We start from the raw sequence: 22450 nt of genomic DNA, 5'->3' as shown, positions 1-22450 counted from the left end.
GCCAGCCACTCAGATTTTTAATGTTTTTCACTTTGGGTTTTTTCCTCAGCTTGGATTGTGTAATGATGAGATTGGTTGGTTTCATTGCCTATTTCTAGTCAGTTTCACTTGCAGGTTCTCAGGCACCTGCACCTCATTTGGGTTTCCAGCACTGCTGAGGAATATTTAAACAAACTTATGTCATTTAATGTGGCTTAATTACTGTTTTCACTTTTTAAAAAATTACAGAAATACATTTGAGCTACAAGGGCTTGGCAGCATCTCGTCATCATCAGACCTACGGCTTGGCTGGAAAAACTCTTGGTTTTCCTGCAGTTTCTAAGAGGTTTCAGAATTTGTTTCCAGCGAGAGGCTGGACTGTTAATTCAAGTGCTTTAGTGAAGATCGTGTGACAATATCATTACACATTATGAGCCTAACTCTGCTTTCGTTGCAAAAAACACTGAGCGATGGGATTTTTTTCTCCATCACTGAGGCAGGGTGCAGGGCACTTGTGCATAATGTTTATTTGCAGTCTATTGTTTAGCCACTAGATGTCTGTGTGTTGTACTGAGATCCAGACAGAGCAAGTCCCTGGTAAACAAAGGCAGACTGAGCTGGAACTTGAGCTATGAACACAACGCATTGTGAAAGCCTGTTTGGTTCGTGTCCACCTTAGCTGTTTGCTTTAAACACCTACCACAGGAAGGGCTATGATTCCATGACACTGTACTCTTATATACTGCATGGATTGGCACCATATAAGTAGACAGACCAATACTATAGCCTACGAGCAGGCGGTTCAGCTGTGGCCTTTTGCATTCACACACCTCCATAGGGTTTTGTTTGCAATGCTGTGCAGAGATCTGCCACAAAGTAGAATACTCCTATGATGTTTCTTAACACCTGCCCCAACTCCAAGGGAAAGGTATGTCTATGTATTTCAAGCCAGGTGTGCCCGTGGTGGGTGAGGACTGGGGTTGGCTCTGAGTTTAACGGCCAATTAAATCCGTTACATCACTGACAGACCAGGGAGACTGAAGGCAACAGACCAAAGCAGGGCTCTGAAGCTTTTATTAGCTGATCAGAAACACAGGCTCATAAGCATAACAGTTAACATCAGCAGTGTATTGGCAACTGGAACCCAAGAATGTAAAACCACTGGGTTTTCACAGTGATAAATCAAATGTATAAAACACTCCAGTTATTGTCTCCTCGAGTGATTGTTTCAGCAAGGCCCAGATTGCAAAAGCAGAAGACTTCACTTTTGAGATTTGCTCATTATCAGACAATTTGTTCACAGATGGAACGCTCCTGTCCCCCCACAAAAGAAAAGCTAAACAAAAAGCCCCCTTCCCTCCCCTATTTCCAAATGGTTCTCAAAGGCTCTTCCTCAATCCACATTCATTTTTCAAAATGAGGGACGGGGGAATAGAGGATTTTACGGTTGAATGATTCTGTCACTATGTAAAAAGTTGGTTTTAATGCATTTTTGTGATGGGCTCTGTCTCCCTGATGAGCCATTGGAGAGCCTCGTGTCGTCCTTGGCTCTTCAGTTCTGCCCCAATCACCTCCCTGCATTTCCGGTGGTAATCGTTCACCCAGTCGCACTAGAGAAAGGGACAGGAGCAACGTTTAATGCAAATCAAGAAGAGGGGAAGCGGAGGTTGATCTGTTCATCCTGCACTTTGCATGGGCAACATCGTCAGCTCTCAGTGGGGAACTGACCGGGTCATGAGAGCAGAAGGGAAAAGGGCCAGGCCCATATATTCAGGAATGGCTTGTAATTGTGGGTGTCAAAACTGAGGCACCTAGGACCTGATTTTCAGAGGTGCTGATGCTCTTTGCCTTCAGTTGGATCCGTGGCTATTTTAGCATCTCTAAAAATGGGTGTCTCCAACAAAGTCAGTGGCCACTTTTTAATACTTGGGCCTGAGAGCCCTGGAGTTATTACATACACTGCCCTGAATGGGACTATACACCTAGATATGGGCTACCATTTTGGGCCTGACAGCCAATGAAGATACTGCATGCAACATGCATGCAGAAAAGGGAACGTGGGTGGGGCTATTGGTCAGGAGAGGGTAGGAAGGAAGAGGAGAGAAGGCAAGTATTGGAAAAGAGATGGGGAGGGCTACTCTAGGTGGGGGGGGTCAACATTATAGAAGGGCTGAAGCAAAGGAAATGAAGTAGGTAGCAACATGATAGGGCTGGTAGCGTAGGGAATAAGAGGAGAGTCAAGCAGAGATTAGTTTAGGTGAGCTGCCAAAGTGAAATCACCGCCAGCAGGAAGGTAGTCTACTGAGAGATGAAGGGGAGATAAGGATCCTTTGGCCCTTTAGAATGAGTCCACTCCTCTCCATCACTACTTCCCTTACCTCTTTTTGTGTCAGTAAAGGGACACTGATCATTTTAGTCTGGATCGGAACCAGGGTTAGCGGCTCAAAAGTCAGGCTCCCTCTGTTACAGAAGTTGTACTGCAAAGGAACGAGGAAAGACATCCTTAGTCATTGGAAACTGCTCCAGCTGGATAGGAGTGTTCTGTACAACATGTGCAACCCCGGTGATTGGCATGGCTTACGCATGGTTCAGAAGGGAAAACATTTGGCTGGCGTTCCAAATGTGGGAGGGCCTGACGTAAAGTCCACTGAAGTCAATGGAAGTCTACATTTGGGCTTCAGATCAGATCCCTGAAGCCCAAATCTGAGATCGTCTTGTAGAGGGGCAGCTACCTGGAATTGCTTATTTTGGCATTCTAGTGACATTTCACCCTAAGAGATTTAGCAGACAATTAAATGTTCCTTTTTGAAAGCACCTGTGTTTAATGAACGCATAATCCCCCCAACCAGGCAGGTGTGGGTGTTGAAGCCGACTATATTGGCTCTACTCCAGCTGGAGACCCTGCCATGCCTAGGAAAATCCAGCTGCGGAGAGACCCATTAGCTTTACAACCCCGCAGTGACACAAAGAGGCTGGAATGCAGAGACTCAAGCCCTGGATCTCTAGAGCAGAGAGAGGACACTTAGGAGGATTCTGCTGCACAGATTTTAACCTTGCCTGATCTTTTCTAGTGAGCTGTGCAGATCACAGCAGCACCAGCATTGTCCTCATTATATCTGTTTACAAGAAGAGACTGGGACTCAGTCTCCTTTCAGAGAAAAGTCCTCATACGTTTTCCCTGAGTGAAACATTTGCAAGTGCAGTAACCCAGCCCCGTGGGAAAACTAGACCTGTGGGTACCACTGCCTGCAATATTGACCTGCTTCCATGCTTCCAGTTCCAGGCTTTTCATTCAAAATCCATGAGAGATTCGTGTTTTTACAACCACCAGCTCACCGAGAAATGATAAGGTGCTTCTTGAGCACGCTCAGAAGTCACTCACCTTGGTTTTGGCAGGGACCACAAGTACCACATTTTCTATGCGGATCCCAAAAGACTCATCTTCATAATACCCAGGCTCTGCAGAGACAGACAATAATCAGTCAATTCCCTGCCGGATAGCACAGCCGCTTATCACAACAGGTGAATTTCCTCCTGGGGCTTTAGTTCATCTGCATAGCTAAATAGTCTGGACATCTGGCACCCACGGAGGGGAACAAATTTCCCATTCCGTCTAATCTGCATGCCCAGCCCAAGCAAGGTGACAGGCTGCCCCAGTTTAGGGAGTCACCTTCCAACCTCAAGAAAAGAATACAAAGTGTGTCACATCTGTTTAAATCACCGGAATTCTGCCAACGCTACTCATCCAGTTACCACACGCCAAAACATCCCAGTCTGTTTTAAGGGGTGCCCATTGTACACAGTGCCTCCATGTAAGGATCTCAACTTCACAAACTTGAATGAATTTAGTCTCACAAACCCCCCACCCCTGCCCCCATACACAGGGTAGCTAAGTATTATTATCCCCATATTTTCCCACGGAGGAAACTGAGGCATAGAAAGGTTAAACAATTGCCCCAAGGACACACAGACAGTCCGTGGATTAGGTCCTACAAGTTCTGCTGCCCATTCCTATGTGGTCACTATAAGACCATCCTTCCACTGAAGAATGAGAAAATATGTCTGAGGCTCTGGTTTGCCTCTCAACCTGCTTTGCCAGCAATAGTTCCATTGACTTTAACAGTTACATTGGTGTAAACCAGGAGAAAGTGAGAGCAGAATCAGGCCTGTAGTATCACAATAGAAAGATGGCGTCTTAAGACACCTGACTCCAGGTATAATGGGATTTGGTCTCTCTCTAGATATCTTAAACAAGGAATTACTTGGCAAATGGAAAGGCAGGAAACATCCCCCCACCCTCATTGCTTTTCAGATTTGTTCCCTAAGCAACTTGTTAACACAGCGGTCTTCATCTGACTACAGAATATAGTCAAGGACACTAAATACCATCAGAAATGATCATGCCAGCTTCTAGGGGTTCATCAGCAAAGGTTTTGTAGCTGATGCCACACGGACCCTCGTGCACATTAAGGAAACACCCAACTCCATGTCCTGTGCCATGAAGATAATCCAAACCACAGTCCCACAATGCAGAGCGGGCAAAGGAATCCAGAAGGTGACCTGCAAGCCAGCGAAAGAGAGACATTTAGAGAGGGCTCCAGCTGCACAAAGTCAGTCTTTGACGATCGCACCTGCAGATCTTACCACAGGACACCATAGCATAAATGAAAGAGAGAACCAAGTCACCGGCTTGGTGCAAGTTATAAAACAGACCTGTAATGGGGTATAGTGGCTCTTTAAGGAAAAAGAGGAATAGGGGTCCAGGCTATCCCGTTCCAAATACAGTAGACTCAACCAAACAAAGACCCTGTGGGACAGCAAAGGCTGATGTGAGGAGAGAGGAAATGGTCCTGGAGGAAGACTGAGTCTTGGGGAGAAGAGATGACTATTTACTTAAGAGCCCGAGGTGAGCTTTTACTGGCAGGGTTGGGTAAGGCTCCCCTTTCTCCCAGTCAATCAGTCACCCAACCAATCAAGACAAAAACCCTGGAGAGGGAGACAAAATGTTCCCTGTTCTCATTATGCAGAGGTGACAATACAAAGGGCATGTCTGCCATAGACCTTCAATACTGGGAGGAAAAGGGGTGACCCGGAGTGCCCTTCCCAGGCTTGGGAAGATAGCTAGAAACTACCCCCAAAAGAACACTGGGAGGAAGGACTTTTGCAATCAAGGCTTTTTGCATTTGAGGTAATTTAATTGTGAAAGATCTTTGCGGCCAGCCCAGTGGGAGCTGGACCAGGTATATATAAAGGGCCTACTGTGAACTAGGAGAGAGTGTCTCAGGGCAGTGAGACCATCACTCACAGCATCAAGGGTAGCAAGCCAAGTCTCTTCCCAGCTACAGAATTCCAGGGTCAACATCCTCTGGCCTTTCAGAACAGTGTCTGCCTCATAAAAACAACCCGCACCAGCCCCTGGCTCTCTCAGTAGAGTATCCAGAGATTGAATGCCCCTGCAGAATGCTCATCCACGGAGGTGGTTGCTGTAGGTATACTGGAGGCAGAAGAATTGGGGATGGGATTAAGAGGACAAAATGGCCTTCCCTCACCCTGGTACACACATGCCTAATAGTTCCCTAGAGCACCAGAATCTGGGGCTTGACTGCCCAATGTCAGCATCCAGGTGTGAAAATCTGGCCTGTATTTGCAATACATCAGAAATGCAAACTGAGCCTAACTGAAAAAGAGACATCTTTGTTGAGTATCTTATGTGAGACAGAACAACACTGCAAGGAACTGGCTGCTATGTGTGTGTGCCACTGCCCTCTACAGGATGGAATCAGAATATCTTATTTGTGTGTCATTGGCCCTATACTGCTAACACCCACAAGAGATTCTCCTTTAGCTTGCGATGAACACCTCTGCTTTTGATGCAGGCGATCTGAGATCTCTGCTTGCTCAGGCTGTGGCCACGTTATACAGTACCCAGACAACTGTAAAGTTCTAGGTGGCCAGTGATTTGTTGCTATCCAACTCAGCAATAAAAATATTACACCCGTGGAACTAGAGTGAGAGAGAGATACAAATTCCCTTCACTCCAGTCCAAGAGTTTCATTGCCAAATGGTGTTAAAGGAGCTAGATCAATAAATATGATGCAATGTATGGTTATACAAAGAAACAGAATTAAAGACAAAACTTCCATGTCTGCCGACTTCATTTGTATCTGTCAAGCATAATATTCTTGTAAATGGTCACATGATTCTCTAAACACCTCAGTTGTCTGAGCCATCTGCTGCAGAACGAAGTGAGACAAAGCAAGCAACCAACCTTTGGTTCCGTTAGGGAAGATGGCTGCACTCACAGCGATATGACCTTTCAGGACGTAGGTGAAGCATTCCTGCCAATGAAAAGCACTGAGTAACGTGAAGATAAAAAGCAACCTCCTTCTTCGCTTTGAAAACAGGATTGCATGTTCTAGGTCAGCAGAGCGTTACAGAGGCTCAGCTAAGACCCATAAAATAGGTGATGCTAAAGCAAAGCATGAGAACAAAGATACAGACTGAGAGGATCAATAATGACGAGGGCCCTACCAAATTTATGGTCCATTTTTGTAAATAGCACGGACATCGCATTTTCAAAATCTTAAATTTCACAGTGTTGTAACAAATATAAAATGGCAAATGTAAATGTAAAATATAAACATGTAAAGCCGTTAAGACTCAGGGTTTCTCAGACGGAGAGTCCCAACCCAAAAGAGGGTCACAAGACTATTGTGGTGGGATTGCAGTATTGCCGACCTTACTTCCGCGCTGACCCCCTCTTGGGTCAAGACCTCCAGTTTCAGAAATACTGTGTACTTTTGTATACTTTTACCCTATACAAAAGACCAGATTTCACGGGAGAAATCCGATTTCACGGTCCGTGACGCATTTTTCACGACCGTGAATTTCGTAGGGCCCTAATAATGACTGGACTGAAGCCTTCCAAACTGAATGCCAGGTGGACACCAGTCTTACGAACCACCAGTTATACAAACCGTTTTTCCCAACAGCAGGCAAAAAATAAATCTCATAACAGAAAATGATGTCCAAGAACAAGTCGACATCCCTTGACAGTCCTATGCCTTCAGCATGTTGGAAATAGCTTTCTAGTGGCTTGAAAGGCAAGATGCGATGCATTGCACCCATATGGCAATTTATGCACCGTACCCACAGTAATTTTAAGATGTTCTATTTTTATGAACTTTTTGATTATATGAACGCCTCAATAGTTCATAAAACAGGAGCTCTACTGAAAGTACCTAGACAGACAGGCCTGGTATAAATGCAAAATTGCATTCATTTTAACTAACGATGGGATTTTAAACAGATTTAGTGGCATCGCTGAAATCCCAGTGTGAATTCTCTGATATCAGTTTAAAACTGGCTATAACAGCGTATGCCAGTTTGAAACCAATATAAGAGCCTCTGCAATGGGGGACCCAAGCCTCCGTGGATGGCAGGAAGGGGTTAATGAGTTCCAGAAAACTTAGGCAGCCCAAATGGAGACAACTGGGGCAGGAGTCAGGCTTCCAGGGAGGGGTTTAGAGCCAGGCTCAGCTGGGGAAGGAACAGGCAGAGAGAGAGAGCAGATGTGGGACAGAAGGCTGGCTAAGGCCAGGCACTTGTACCTAGAGCTGTCTCCCCGGGGACTTAGGTAGGCTTACCTACACTGCTCAGGGGCGTGGATTTTTCACACCTCTGAGCGACGTCGTTATATAGACCAGGCCTAAATCTCTGCACCCCAGAAGGTGCTGGAGGCTAGGCGGAGCAGGGGAAGCCCAGCTGGGAACCTGAGGCTGCGTGGCTACTGTGCCACATAATGCTGAAAGGGGGTGCTCTGCTGAGGATGTGCTGTAACAGCATCCACACAAAGCTGATTTTTAAACCGATGTAAGTGAAACCAGTGCGACTCCTTTGTTAGACAAGCCCTTGATGCCCTGCCTTACCATGTGAGCTTTGTGATGGTGGCTCGGTTACCCAGCAAGGTGGTTTGAGCTTTCGGCACATTGCCACTGAACTTTTCCGGGGGAAGCCGGATCGTTTTCCAGGTGGGAAGTGTGGATTCTGAGATGGGGAAGGTGCTATTCTTTATATTTTCTTAGGTTACATTTTGGAGCTCTGAATCCTGACAGCTTCCTTTTTAACCAGGGATTGTTTCGGGAGAGTCCTCTGGCCTATACAGGAGGTCAGATGAGATGATCACAATGGTGCTTTCGGGCCTTGGAATCTAATAATCCTCACTGATTTTTTTAGCAAATGGATGGTACCAAGTGAGCTACTTCGATTCCACAGTCAGTAGGTAGCTTTCTACCACTTGTATCATTTTTACCTTTTTCTTTTTCCTCAAAAAGTAACGATCATTAAAATCTCTCTAATGCCCTGAGCCTGCTCTCGAAACACAAGATGTCCAATTACCTTTTCGTAAGCCGACGGAGTGCCGAAATGCATGGTCCGAGTCACATCCGTCGTACCATCCCTTTGAAACAAGAGCAAATGAAGTCACAGAACGCAAGCTCAAATGGAGAGAATACATCTTACCCCAACAATAAAGCTGCAATGCTAGTCACTTCCAGTAACTGAATCAAAGTGTTCTACACCCCGATTTATGCAGGAGGTCACACTAGATGATCAAGGGTGGTTTTGAAGCAGACTAAATCCACAACTGCATGCAAAAACAGATGCATAAGTGATAGCTAATGGCTTCAAAAAGACACGTAAATCCCCTTTAACCACGGGATAAATACTCGGAAGAGAGTAATGATTGGGGCTGCCCAGTTTGAGACCCTCAAATGACCCTGATCTTTCAGAAAGCACTGAAGTCCTGCTCTCTGAAAATGAGACCCCATAAGGTATCTCCAGTTTGGCATTCAACCCCAAGTCACTAGTTATTTCTGAACTGTCAATCCGTACGCATACATTTGACCCTGGCCCACACAGGTCGGACTCCTAAAACATTCAGAATTTAACTCCTCAGCAGTGGCAAACTCAGCATCTCTGCCCCCATACCGTGAGAAATACCATCAATGTCTAACTCATAGTTTATTCAAGGGGCTGCTTTACACTGTGACACTAAAGGAATTTTTAATTAGTCTGCTGCGGGGGCGGGGGGAAGAGAAGAACTTGTAAAAATCATATCAAAGTATGTTCACGTGCTTCCTTTTCAAAGCCCTTTATAAATGACTGCTAACAATAGCCAAAGCGCCAAAGAGACAATTCCTCTCAAAGGAGAGATCAGGTCCACCCCACTCCCTTGCTGAACAAAGCGCCTTTAATGTATTTAGTTAGGGCTTGTGAAAGATCCTGGTGTAACAGCCACAGAGCCGTAGGCCACCAATTTGATCTATCAAACAAGTACAGCATACACTAAGCTTCCCCAGCAGTATGGCTCATACCTTAGCTACCTCTAGGGATCAGACAGGAATTCAATCTCCATGACTCCATGGGTCATCGAGAGGCAAACACTAGGTTTCAAAGTGAATACACAATAGTACTCCCTTGTCCCGGACACAGCCCTCTGTTGGCATCATCTTAACAGTGGGCAGCATGGTTACTTGCCCAGCATGTCCTTACTCTGTTGCGCAGGCTATCTGCATCACTAGTTGAAGTGTAGGGGCAGGTGGGCAGGGCTGTAACCCCACCCTCCCACGCATGGGAGTGGGGAATGGACAGGGATTTGATTCTGCTCCCAGGGCACCAGCTAGCTGAGCTGAGACAGCTTGGAGGGCGAAGTAACCTGCTGCTGGCCAAGAGCATTAGTAGATGACATCCTCGTTGGGCCTACGGGAGAATCAAAGATTAGTTGTAACTATGAGTCACATCTCCCTCCCTGGTCTGCTCCTGACCTGGCACAGCCAGCTTGTTCAGGCACCATCCTACCTTTCAACTGCAAGATCTTCTGGGCAGGGAATCCCTCTTTGTCCATTCTTGTGATGGGGTACATAAATCCCACATGGACTGGGGAGGGTTAACGAGCTGTGGCGAGCACAATCGGCTCGACCTGGGCTGCAGAAAGGGGCTGGAAAGGGGAGAGCTTGCTCGGTTGCTGCTGGCTAGGAGAGAGGGCAGTCCAGCCACTCTCACCTGGGGAGAGGAGTCTACTGAAGCCAAGAACTGAGTGGGGCTGTGGCCAGTCAGAACCTCCCTGGAGAGAAGGCAGGCCAGACATTGCACTGTTTGGGTTCATCAGGGACCTGCCGATGGTTGTTAAGCTAGGCCAGGGCAGAGGTGCCCCATCTGAGGGGAAGGGCGGGGTCTGAAAGCTGAGCCCAGAGGTCAGGTGGATGGATAACCTCAGGGGGGCTCCCAGCTGGGATTCTAACTCCTTTGGGGAATGTGACATTAAACTCTGCTATCCAGAAAGGAAGGGGAGGGCTGAACTTTCACAGTGACCCAGCCAGAGGGCCGAGCCATAAGCCACCAGAGCATCAGGGACACGGAGGCAGAGCGTCAGCAGCACTGGGCCCAGCTGTGACGTGGTGCCCAGGGGGCGGCAACCTGATGACAGTTTTGTAAACTGTCATATCAGTGAGCCCTAATACTGATAACAGCCCATTGAAACCTTTGCCCCTTTACGAATGCCAGCAAAGCCACCTATTCCTGTCACAGTCCAGTGACCCCAGCTAAAGTCAAAGTGTGTGGCCTAGAAACGATTTTATTTTTAAACATTCTTGTGCAATTTCCCACCAACTGCTATGCTCAGGACACAGAGACAAGACCTGCATGACAGGTGTTCTTTAAAAATAAGAGCTCATCAAGTTGTTTAGTCAGCACCAAATCTAGCCCTTTAGAAGCTTCACCAAAGCAATGGAGATTCCCGCCCTACAGATTACACCCTAAAAGTTTTTTTATTCTACTTGAAACAAGAATTACAGCAACCCTCTTCCACTTACTTGTACTGAGCGCCAGAATCCAGGAGGTAGATCTCATTCCCAGACAAAGCCCTGTTGGTCTCCGGAACCGGCCTATTGAATTAAATGAAAAATTGTTTGTTCTGTCATTTTAACACTTCCGTCCCAATGCAGCTGTTGAATGACAACAGCAAGCGCCAGTTCAGATCGGTCGGCTCCAACTTCTTCCCTGAATGCTGGAATTTGCACAGCACCTGAGCCGTGGGATGTGGATGAGTGTATTCCTCCTCTCTGCCCATTCTTCAACATACGCCCCCGGGCCCCATTTCAGCACAGTTCCCCTGCCTCCCCCATTCCTTCCCCTCTTCAGAAGGAAGAAGTTCCTAGACACTTCAGGTAACCCATCTCCCCACGCTCCTGAATGAACCACACACACACACCCCTTCTTCCCTGTCTGCCATCAGGAGCCATCCCGTGCTGCAAAATAACTAGCAGTTTCCTCATAACACAAGAAATCAGGAGGAGGCAGCCAGGATGGGCCAACCCATTCTCCCCTCAGAAGAAACTCTGCAGACCGAGGTTTGGGAGATGCTATGGTGGAAGCAGAGAACCTCTTCACTGCCCCAGCACAGCCATGACGACTGATCCAGGCTCTGGGTTAAATTATCGATTGCCTTCACCTCCAATTCCAATTCAAACACTGGAGTGGAGTCACCTGTGTAGGCTGAACCAGCCACCACAGGGGATGGTCCTCTGCTGGCCATGAAGTCCTGGTACAACATTGGCATCAAAGCGTCAGCATCCCAAGTGGTGCACTGGGATCCGTATCTGCTGGGGAAGGAAGCTGGGCCAATATAAAGCAAAAAGGTGAGCGAAAGGGATATATTTTTCCTTGTCTGAACCAAATAATCTCAGTCTTCTGTCCTCGGCTGTAGCTCCGTGGGGAAGCAATGCAGACTATTGTATATGCATTTGCTGAAGAGCACAGGGGCTGCGCTTCTCTTACTTGTAATGAATGATGGCGCCGTTTGGACCCGTGCTCGAAATTGTAGCAAAGCTCAAGTCGACAAAACCGTTCTGTTGGCTGAAAGGAAACACCGTGAACACGCACATGTGAGTGAGAGACACGCACCAGAGCAGGTGGGTGTCACCAGCACAGCTCAGATAATAAAACAGTCTCTAGTTAGCCTCCCAACCTCTTCCCTGCCTCCATTTCACCTCACCCAAACCCTTCCACTCCACAGAAAGATCAGTTCAGTCCCGCAGCCATCAGGACAAGCTTAGAGGTGGATCTAGCATGAGACAGGAGTCAAGTACGTTCAGCCCTAACCTCCCATCTAGCTGGAGTCCTGCCTTCTCCCAAATCGCCTGGCCTCCACACTTTCTAGGGAGCCAACATCCTCACCAGCTCCAAATCTCTGCCCTCAGACACCACACCTGCTTCTTACTCGTTATTTATTTTCAGACATTTGTATAGCACCATCCCTGCAGTATCCAAGCACCTTGCAGACATTAATGGCCCCGATTCTCCACTATGCTCATCTTGCTTATGAGGCACAACTTGATCTTAGGAGCATGGAGAATCCAGCCCTAATGAATTTCCCTTGACAACTACCCTGTGAATTGGGGAAGCATCATCTTCTCCATCTTGCAACTTCACAAGAGCCTCCTGCCTCCCCATGCAAGTGTCATGATCAGCCCGCCAAAGGGAGAAGCCAGTAACCAGCAGCAGAGGAAGGCCAGGAGAGGTGGCGAATGGGAACCAGCAAGACAAGAGTTGCTCCTCCCAAGAGATCCTAACCCAGCAGACACAAACCCTCTTTTTCTAGTGCCCAAATACAACCCTAGGAAAGCGGCTTGTTCTCAGATAACATGCATCAGGGAAAGGGTAAATTAACACAGAATATGAATCAAAAAGCCACCCAGAAAACGCCCTGATGGAGGTTTTGGTTTTATTTTTTTACCTGCGAAACTCCTCTGCTTTGTCCGCAGCCGATATTTCAGTAACAGATCCCTTCATAACCTAATGGACAAGATCTGAGCTAAGTTATCAGGCCAACCATAGGCCCCGACTCAGTGGGTGCTCCAGGGCTGAAGGACCCACAGAAAAAAAAAAAAAAACAGTGGGTGCTCAGCACCCATCGGAGCCCCGCAGATCAGCTCCTCCCACCTGCCAGCAGCCCTGCCAATCAGCTCATCCCCCTCCCTCCCAGCACTTCCCGCCCGCCACGATCAGCTGTTCAGTGGCATGCAGGAGGCACTGGGGACAGGAGGGGGAGGAGCAGGGCCAGGAAGAGGCGGGGTGGAGGTGGGGTCTTGGGGGAAGGGGCGGAGCAGGGATCAAGCACCTCCCAGGAACTGGAGAAGTTGGCGCCTCGGAAGCCAACTAGCAAAGGACACCAGTAAGCTGTGAAAGAGGCTCTATCTTTAGCCTTTACACAACCTTATCTTACAGGGACATTCACATTTTGGAGTTTTATTTCACTGTCCCCCTGCAGTGATAGAAACCCAAACTCAGCAGCATTGTGTTAAGAGTGCCAGAGCCAGGAAGTGAAACTGACCAGTGCAGAATCAGAGCGTTTTAGGCCCCAGATGTGCAAACAGCTACTGCAGCACGTCTTGACTTCAATGAGACTATGCATAGGAATAATGCCACACATGGCAGCAGCCCTTTCCGGGATCGGACACTCTGCTGAAAAGTACAAATTCAGAACAAATAATGGTGAAAATCAAACCAGATTTAACCAGTTCTTTCCATTTCCAGAATCTGTATTTTTAGCACTAATACTTATTTGCATCTAAGGTGCTAATAAAACACATATGGAAATATTATTAAAACATACAATACTTATATATAAAAGCTACCCATGCTCAGATAGTGCCCTTAGAAACAGATCTCAAAGCACTTCACAAAAAATAAGATCACTTTTATTTTAACCATTTTGGTGAGGGGGAAATGGAGACACAGATGCAGTGATTTGCCGAAGGTCGCACAGTGGGCAAATGGCAGAGCAGGAAACCAGTCACATGACCTAGGGCCAGGTTTATAAAGGTCCTTCGGTATCTAAAGATGCAGAGAGGCACCTAGTAGGATTCACAAAAGCACCCAAACAGGTTAAGTCAGTGGGACTTAGACACCTAAACTGCCCTAGCCACTGGGCAATACAGATTATCTTCAGCATGTCTCTGTAGCACTGCATGGTAACATACAACACTATTCTACGATCTACTACACCAAGTCAGCAGGCGGATAGTACCTCCAATATTAGACCTGGACAGATCCTTCCTCACCCCCTCAGGCAAGTTTGCCTAATCTGCCTTTTGACCACATTTAATAAATGTGAGCATGATTCACAAAGCTCATTCCTTTGATGGAAACCAGAATCCAAACCACAGCCTCAAAATCAGAGAAAAACGGGTGCTTTTTCTTCCTCTCCTAGCAGAACTGATCAAGAGAATATTCAGAGTATTGAAAAGCTTATGCTAATGAAAAATGTTATTATGCAATAAAATCTCTACATTAAAACATGAAAAATCAATACTATACCTCTTTCTCTAGCCAATTAAAGAGCTCACACAGAGCGACAGCATCTTTAATCTATATTAAAATGGGTAAAAAAGAAAAAGTAATTGAGTGCACGTAAGATTTATAAAGCTGCAATGGAAACAGTCTTTTTTATTCAAAGACAAGCAGATATTAACACAGGGCACACTGGCAGGGAGATGAGGTAAGACAGCTAAGCAGTCTGTCTAGCCTCTAACTTCTCTGATTAATGCAAGCACCAGAAATTCATTCATAGATTCCAAGGCCAGAAGAGACCACTGTGATTATCTAGTCTGACCTCCTGTATAACACAGGCCATTGAGCTTCCCCAAAATAATTCCTAGAGCAGATCTTGTAGAAAACCATCCAATCTTGATTTGAAAATTGTCAGCAATGAAAAATCCACCATGATCCTTGGTAAATTGTTCCAATGGTTAATTACGCACTCTGTTAAAAATTTACACCTTGTTTCCAGTCTGAATTTTAAAGCCATTGGAACACGTTATACCTTTCTCTGTCAGACTGAAGAGCCCATTATGTTGTTGTTAAGCTAAACAGACGGAGCTTCCTGAGTCTATTGCAGTAAGGCATATTTTCTAATCCTTTAATCAGTCTCATGGCTCTTCTCTGAACCCTCTCCAATTTCTCAAAATCCTTCTTGAACTGTGGATACAGTATTCCAGCAGCGGTCACACCAATGCCAAATGCAGAGAGAAAATAACCTCTCTACACCCACTCAAGATTCCCCTGTTTATGCATCCCAGGATCATATTACCCTTTTTGGCCACAGCATTGCATTGGGTGCTTAGGTTCAGTTTATTACTCACCACAACCCCCAAATCTTTTTCAGAGTCATTTGTTCCGAGGATAGAGTTCCCCGTCCTGTAAATATGGCTTACATTCTTTGATCCTAGATGTATACATTTACATTCAGCCATATTACAATGCATATTGTTTGCTTGTGCCCAGTTTCCCAAGTGATCCAGATCACTCTGTATCAGTGACCTGTCCTCTTCATTATTTACCACGCCCCCAATTTTTGGGTCATCTGCAAATTTTATCAGTGCTGATTTTATGTTTTCTTCCAAGTCATTAAAAAAAATGTAAATTGCAGAGGGCCAAGAACTGATCCCTATAGGACCACACTAGAAACACACCCCTTTGTCAATGATTCCCCATTTACAATTACATTTTGAGACTTATCAGTTAGCCAACTTTTAATCCTTTTAATAAGTACCTTATTAATTGTATATTTTTCTAGTTTTTTAATCAAAATATCATGTGGTACCAAGTTAAACGCCTTACAGGTGTCTAAGTACATTACATCTACTCTATTATTTTTATCAACCAAAATTGTAATCTCATCAAAAAAATGATAAGTTAAACAGGATCTATTTTGCATAAATGCATGTTGATTGGCATTAATTATGTTATTCTCCCTTAATTCTCTATTAATTGAGTCCCATATCAGCCACTCTAGTATCTTGCCCGGGATCGATGTCAGACTGACAGGCCTATAATTACCCAGGTTTTAAAATATTGGCACATTAGCTTTCTCACAGTCTTCTGGAACTTCTCCAGTGTTCCAAGACTTATTGAAAATCAACATTAATGGTCCAGTGAGCTCCTCAGGCAGCTCTTCCAAAACTCTTGGATGCTAGACAGCCAGACCTGCTGATTTAAAAATATCTAACTTTATTAGCTACTGTTTAACATCCTCCTAAGATATTAGTGTAATGGAAAGCGTGTTATCATATAATATGACTACAACATCTTTTTATTTTAAGTATAGTATAGAAATACTTATTGAGCACATCTAACTTTTCTGCATGATTATAATAATTCTACCATTTTTTCCAATATTGGACCAATACAATTGATAGGATTATTTTTGTTTCTAATGTAATTAAACTCATTATTATTGTCCTTAATTCTGCTGGCCACAGGTGTCTCTTTTGTATCCCATTGCTCCCCTTATCAATTTTCTATAATTCCTAGCTTCTGATTTATAATCATTACTATCAACTTCCTCTTTATTCCATTGTTACATATTATTTTTTGTATAGCTGCCTTCACTTCCCCTCTAAACCAGGTCAAATTTTTAACCAATACAACCTTCTTCCTCAATTGTGGCTTTTTGGGCATCTGGCAAAGTGGTTCTTAAACAATTCACAATTATAATTCACATTTTTCTGATTACATTCTTTGATTAAATGTGCCAGATCAGTAAAATAAACGTTAATAAAGCTTTGCAGCTGGATAGGGTCTTATTGCCAAGGATTGTGAAGCCTTTGGCAAATACTACCTATGCCTTGCAACATGCGTGCTGTGAAGTATGGGCCTGAGTATATTTATCCCCATTTTCTGATAGGTAAGATGAGGCACAGAGAGATGAAGTGATACATGCAAGACTAGCAAGAGGAGTCAGCGGCAATGATGTGACTAGAACACAGGTGTTCTTGGTCTCGTGCCCCTGCTCTAGATGCTCCTTTATTGTTCTCTTTTGATGTTCGGGTATGTGTCACCCCACTCCTGCTCTTCCCATTGAAGTGACTGCATTCTGAGTCCCTTTGCAACCACCCTGGATAGTTTATCAGTAGCAAGGATATAACAGAGGACCTCTGGATCTAAAATGGTCTTCTGTTGCCTGAGAGCAAGGAGTCACATGCTGTAGCTCAAAGGCAGTAGCAGATTCATAAACCTGCATAGATGGATTAGCCACTGGAGGGGGATCGAGAGCCATTTTGTGTTAGCAGGTTCCACATAGAATCATAGAATCATAGAATATCAGGGTTGGAAGGGACCTCAGGAGGTCATCTAGTCCAACCCCCTGCTCAAAGCAGGGCCAATCCCCAAAATGTTTACATGGCCTGCTTCTGTCAGGTGTTGAGCACCCCTTCTGAGCTGAGAGATGAGGGCTCCCCACTGCTCAGGAAGATATTAGCACCTTGACAGACCAAACCCATGAAGAGTTTCATTGGAATACTATACCCTGTTTGCAAATGTGAAATATATGTGAAGGCCATGGGACTGCCGGGCAGTGTGTACAGCAAGCATTGCTATGTCTGGAGGGTGCCTAGCACATTGTGGACACTGCTGGAAATCAGAATAATACAATGGGCAAGGATGCTCCAGCTTGGGGTCCCGGAGCCCAAAGTGGCATAAAATAAAGTAGATTGATGCCCGATGCCTGATGGTTATAGATGAAAGGGCGAACTGGAGAAACAAGAGCCCATGATTTTCCAAAGCAGCTCCAGCGATTTTAAGGGCCCAGCATGAGACACCTTAAAGGGGGCCTCATTTTTTCCAACGCGGGGAACCCAGCACTTTCGGACCATCAGACCCATTTCAGGTGCGTCAACTTGGCCACCCAAAAATGGAGGCATCCAAAATGATTAGTCCCTTATAAAACTCTCAGCCAGGGTATTCACTACTATGGTTTAGGGGTATACTTTTGGTTCCTTATTTCTACCCCATGATATTAGTAGTTCGTGGTTATACAGCAGCAGTCCCTTAAGACCCCAATACAGATCAGGACCACATTGCCCTGGCATAGTATAGACCTAGCAAAGGGACAATCTCTGCTTTGCAGGGCTCACCTGCTAAATATGGGTTTGGAACGCTGTATATTTCCCGCTGAGAACATGTATGGTGACTAACACCACTATACATGTTATTCATAGCTTTAAAGTCTTCACTGGGGCTTTAAATGTGGTGGGAAGGCTTGTGTGTTATAGCGAGCTATCCCGGTGGGGATTTCAACACTTGGTAGGGTCCCCCAGGCCAAAGGGAAGGGAGCAGACATCAAGCAGTGGACTGCTCTTCCAGGCTGGGGGTTGGGCAATCAGCCAACACCCGGTCCTTGTAAAAAGTTAGGGTATAGAAATGCACCAAGGCAACCATTGCAGCAAAGAGCATGATAGAAAGGGATGGAAAAGCCTTGTTTGTGCCCCAAGCAATGTCTGAGAGCACAGGAAGGATTCAGAAATCTTTAAAGGGAGCGCCAAATAGGCAGAAGACCCAGTTAATAGCAGCAGGTGTGTGACAGAAGGTCTGCTTAGGAAAGAATCGGGAAACATCCAAAGTATTATTTGCTTCTTAATCCGAGACATGAGACCAATTGAAACACTCCCCCAACCCTGAAAAGGAAACATAATCCCCAGCTCTGGGAGATTATCTGAAATGCACTCGGTGCGTCACTTACATGTGCTCGTCTCATGCCTTCTGCTTCGACTGTGTTCTTCACGGCTTTCGCGATGCATATGGGCGTATACGGGGTGAGGTAGCGGTGAGCCTAGAGCACAGAGGCAGGGGTTACATCCTAATTATACAAACTGCACGATCTTGCATGTTGAACATCTTGGACTTTCGCATCACCGCAGTTTGTACTTCCACAACAGCCTTCGGCGAACGGTCTTGTTCTGTGCCGACTGCTGCTGGTTTGCTAGGCGCTGGCCAGAACACAGCAGAGGAATGGTCCCTGTTCTGAGTTTACCGCCTTCATTATAACTCAGGGAACGAACTAAGAGCCATGACGGTCACATGCAGTATGTCAGAACGGTTAGCCTTGAGCTGCACACTGGAAAACTAAGGCACAAAGAGGTTTAGGCCCAAATTTTCAACGATCGCCTATAATCTGGGGTGCGCCAGTTGAGACAGGTAGGAGTTGATTTTCAGAGGGGCTGAGCACTCGCTGCTCTAACTGAAGTCTATGGTGAGTTGTATTTCCTAAAAATCAGGCCCTAACAGTTCGACTCTCTGGTCATGTGCCATAAAATGGCCTTAAAGCAGACAGAGGTGGCCACTGGAGAATCCCCCTTGGGCAGAACTTTCCACTGGCATAAGACTGATGGAGGTGGCTCCATCACCTCCTAGCCCAGCCGCCACCCATCCTCAGAGAAAGGGAAGGGGAAGGCATGTTGAGGGAGACTAGAAGAGAGAGGGGGTTAGGGTTGCCAATTTTGGTTGGGCATATTCCTGGAGATTTCATCGCAACATCATGTTTAACTCAAGATTAATCTTTGATACCTGGAGACGGTAGGACAGTCCTGTAGGGTTGGCAACCCCAGAGGTGGTGTGGCAGAGGAGAGCTCTGTTTTGATCAATCCTCCACTGGCACAACGACCCCAAGGGACTTTACACCGATGCCAAGTAAAGACGGCCCCTCTGCAGATCTCACTTGTGCCAGGGCCAGATGGCTCTGAATCAGGGATCCACAACCAGTTCCCTCCCACTGCTAGTATCCACTGTGTCAGATCTATGCTTGGACATAGTAGAAAATAAGAGTCTAGCTGGGCACCCGGGACTAATGGAGCCTTTAAAAAATTCTGACTTGCGTGAAGTCTCACAGCAAGCCAGTAGCAGAGCTAAGAATAAAACCCAGGTCTCCTGACTCCCAGTCCTCTGCTCTGACCACTAGATGATTTACCATTTCCGAACACTTTACAGTAGCAGGAGAACGACTGCTGCATTCTGAGGAAATAAAGTGCCGAATGCTCCTCTGAAATTACATTTATCAGTCAGAAGAGTCTCCAATCTATGCAGTACATCAGCTGACATTTTTAGATATGTCGTCGGGGTATATTTATCTTCCTGTAAAAGTATATTTATGCACGTTTGCAAGCAAATCAATACAGGGTTTGCAGGGTCTTTGTTATATACTATGTTGGCCTCTGGCCTACACCAGCAATATGTGGCTTTGATAGAGGAGCGGGATAAATCTACACAGTGAGCTTTACCGTACCCTTGCTTGGACGTTCGGCTGATATAAGTCATATAGGACTGGGACTCAGGAGGCCTGGTTTCTATGGCCAGTTCTGCCAGACACCTGAAGACTGACCTTGAGCAAGTCACTTAACTCTTTTTCCCCTTCCCACTCTTTGCCTGTACGCTCTTCAGGGCAGGGGCTGTCTCTCACTATACGTTTGCGCTGCACCTGATCTCAGCTGAGGCCTCTAGGCGCTAAGATAATGTAAGTTAATAATCAAGAATAATCATCCTAAATTACTTATTACGGGCCAGAGCCTGAGCTGTATAAAGGACCATAACTGCACTGCCTTTCCAACAGGGGGCTGTCCCCTTTAAGTGTAGTACAGATTAGGGTTCAGCCAACCCCTGTTCCAAGGCATGTCCCTTTAAGGTTCCTGGGATTTTGGAGTGGACAAAGGCCTATGGAAGGGCAGAGGCAGAGGAGAGAGGTGGTTTGTCCTACGGGAACAGCTAATGCTAGGCGAAAACCCAGGATACTGTTTCTTTAAGGGACCAGGACCCTTGTAGTGCAGGGTGGGGCAAGGATCCCCTCTCTCCCAGCCAACCAGGACGAGCCCTGGGAAGGAGGGCAGCATATATATGCTGCCTCCTCTCTGATAACAAGGGAGACACCGGCAGGGGAACCAGGGCTGCCTACTGACCGCTTCCAACCCAGTGAGAAAAAGAGCTAAGTAAAAAAGGGGCCAGCTGGTTTAAGGCTGCAGCTGACTGGAATAAGAACAGCCCTGAGAAGGGATGCTGTGGGACTCCTCAGAAGCCTGCCTGAACGATCACCCAGGCCCCAGAAGGAGGGCTATGGGACTCCTGACCAAAGAAGAAGAGGGATGGGCCCAAAGGAGTTAAAGTCTCTGTATTTGGAAGAGAAGGAATGAAGGCCCCATGAAAAGGCCTGCATACTGTGGCCTGAGTCTCAGTCACTGCAAAGAACTAAAGGGGGAAACTGAAGGCAAGCTGCCTGCAGGGCCATGCCAGGCCCTGGGGAGGTGCTCTGGGATGGCACCCTGCTACAGATTTCAACTGAGCTATTTCAATTTATCCATGCTGAGGTTCTGCTTCCCTATTTGGCAGAAGATATTTTCACTGAAATCAACAGAGCTACCCTGGTTTGCCCCAGGTGAAGTGTTGACCCCTTGCTTCTCATGCCCAAAATGAATAGCCCCAATTATTCTAAGATGAGGTGTTGGAGTGAGTTTTAGTACTTTGCAGCAGTTTTTCAGGGCAGCAGCAACAGGCGCAGAACAATGCATCTGATGCTGTCGGGAGGCCAGGTTTGACTAAGGAAAGAGGCAGAGAGATTTATCTGGGTTACACATGTTCTACATCCCGATGATTTGTTTTTGTATCAGGCAAAGCACACATGTTTTCTAAGAGTTGGCAGAAAGATACAAAGAGCTCCATCATATATCGAAGAGATTTGTTGCTGTGTAAATGATAAAGCTTTACAATCTCCCCATCTGTCCTAATGCACAAGGAGCAGAGAGGCAGCCAACATACATAATCAAACGTCATTGTTAGAGAAAAAATAATACACAGTACCTGTTCTCTTGGCCACGGTAACTGGCATGTTGAACAGGGCAGATATTAGCTTGTCTATATAACTAAATAGACAACAGGGGGATATATAAACGGCCTTTGCAGCTGGAGAGGTTTCTTTCGGAAGACATAAAACCTAGGCCGTTCTTAAAAATCCCATGGCACTTTTTGCAGGAAAAGGGCCTTCAACCCTGGTCTCTCAGCCAAACTGCAACTTTAAGCCCTACCCTGCAAATGTTCATTACACTGAGTAGTCCCTTTAGAGTCACTAGGAACTACCCACAGCAGAGAGTGACTGCAGGACAAGGATTAAAAATGACCTCCACCCAAAATGGTAGTTATTGAGCACAACGGCTCAGTGACACAGTGGTCAGTGTAGAGCTGCCTTGTAGATTATCCCGTGGGATTAGTTACAGGAAGGGGGTGGCTAGGACCTAGACGACTATACTTAAAATCAAGTGATTATGCTGGTGAACGATGCCCAGCGTAGGGCCCACCTCAGTGATTCTGAGCACCTCTCTAGCCACACAACAGCGACAGCTTCCCTGACCAGTCTGCTGCTGTGTCCCAAGCCTGTTCTGAAGTGCTGGGAAACAAGGGGAGTTTTACCATTGACTTCAATGGGAGCAGAGAGAGGCCAGCACGGAGCACTTCCGAAAACCCCACCCCAGGTTTCACCCAGGCCCTCCACGAGTGACCCTTCCACCCAGCTGATTATTCTAGCACCTCTTAATCTGACGTGGACAGGGCCACAGCCTGCCCCAGTGACAGCCTTAATAAGGGACAGCATGAGAAC

The 22450-nt window shown here is 46.2% G+C and overlaps 1 protein-coding gene across 4 annotated transcripts in view; it reads right to left on the bottom strand.

Annotated features, from left to right (window-relative positions):
- Window positions 1-1036: 1036 nt before the first annotated feature.
- XPNPEP1 (X-prolyl aminopeptidase 1) overlaps window positions 1037-22450 on the bottom strand; it is a 44229-nt gene continuing 22815 nt past the window's right edge. For all 4 annotated transcript variants that reach the window (XM_073354424.2, XM_073354426.2, XM_073354425.2 and 1 more), the window contains 11 exons: window positions 18557-18646; window positions 14356-14406; window positions 12773-12831; window positions 11815-11892; window positions 10851-10922; window positions 8377-8437; window positions 6248-6317; window positions 4366-4539; window positions 3362-3438; window positions 2358-2456; window positions 1037-1589 (listed from right to left, as the gene is read on the bottom strand). In XM_073354424.2, coding sequence (XP_073210525.1) covers window positions 1461-1589; window positions 2358-2456; window positions 3362-3438; window positions 4366-4539; window positions 6248-6317; window positions 8377-8437; window positions 10851-10922; window positions 11815-11892; window positions 12773-12831; window positions 14356-14406; window positions 18557-18646 — 960 coding nt within the window. In that variant the 3' untranslated portion in view covers window positions 1037-1460. The remainder of the gene's footprint in view (window positions 1590-2357; window positions 2457-3361; window positions 3439-4365; window positions 4540-6247; window positions 6318-8376; window positions 8438-10850; window positions 10923-11814; window positions 11893-12772; window positions 12832-14355; window positions 14407-18556; window positions 18647-22450) is intronic.

Source organism: Lepidochelys kempii, chromosome 7 (genome assembly GCF_965140285.1).
Source record: "Lepidochelys kempii isolate rLepKem1 chromosome 7, rLepKem1.hap1, whole genome shotgun sequence".
Taxonomy (NCBI): domain Eukaryota; kingdom Metazoa; phylum Chordata; order Testudines; family Cheloniidae; genus Lepidochelys; species Lepidochelys kempii.
The sequence above is the reverse complement of the archived record's forward strand: the minus strand, read 5'-3'. Positions and strand labels throughout refer to the sequence as shown.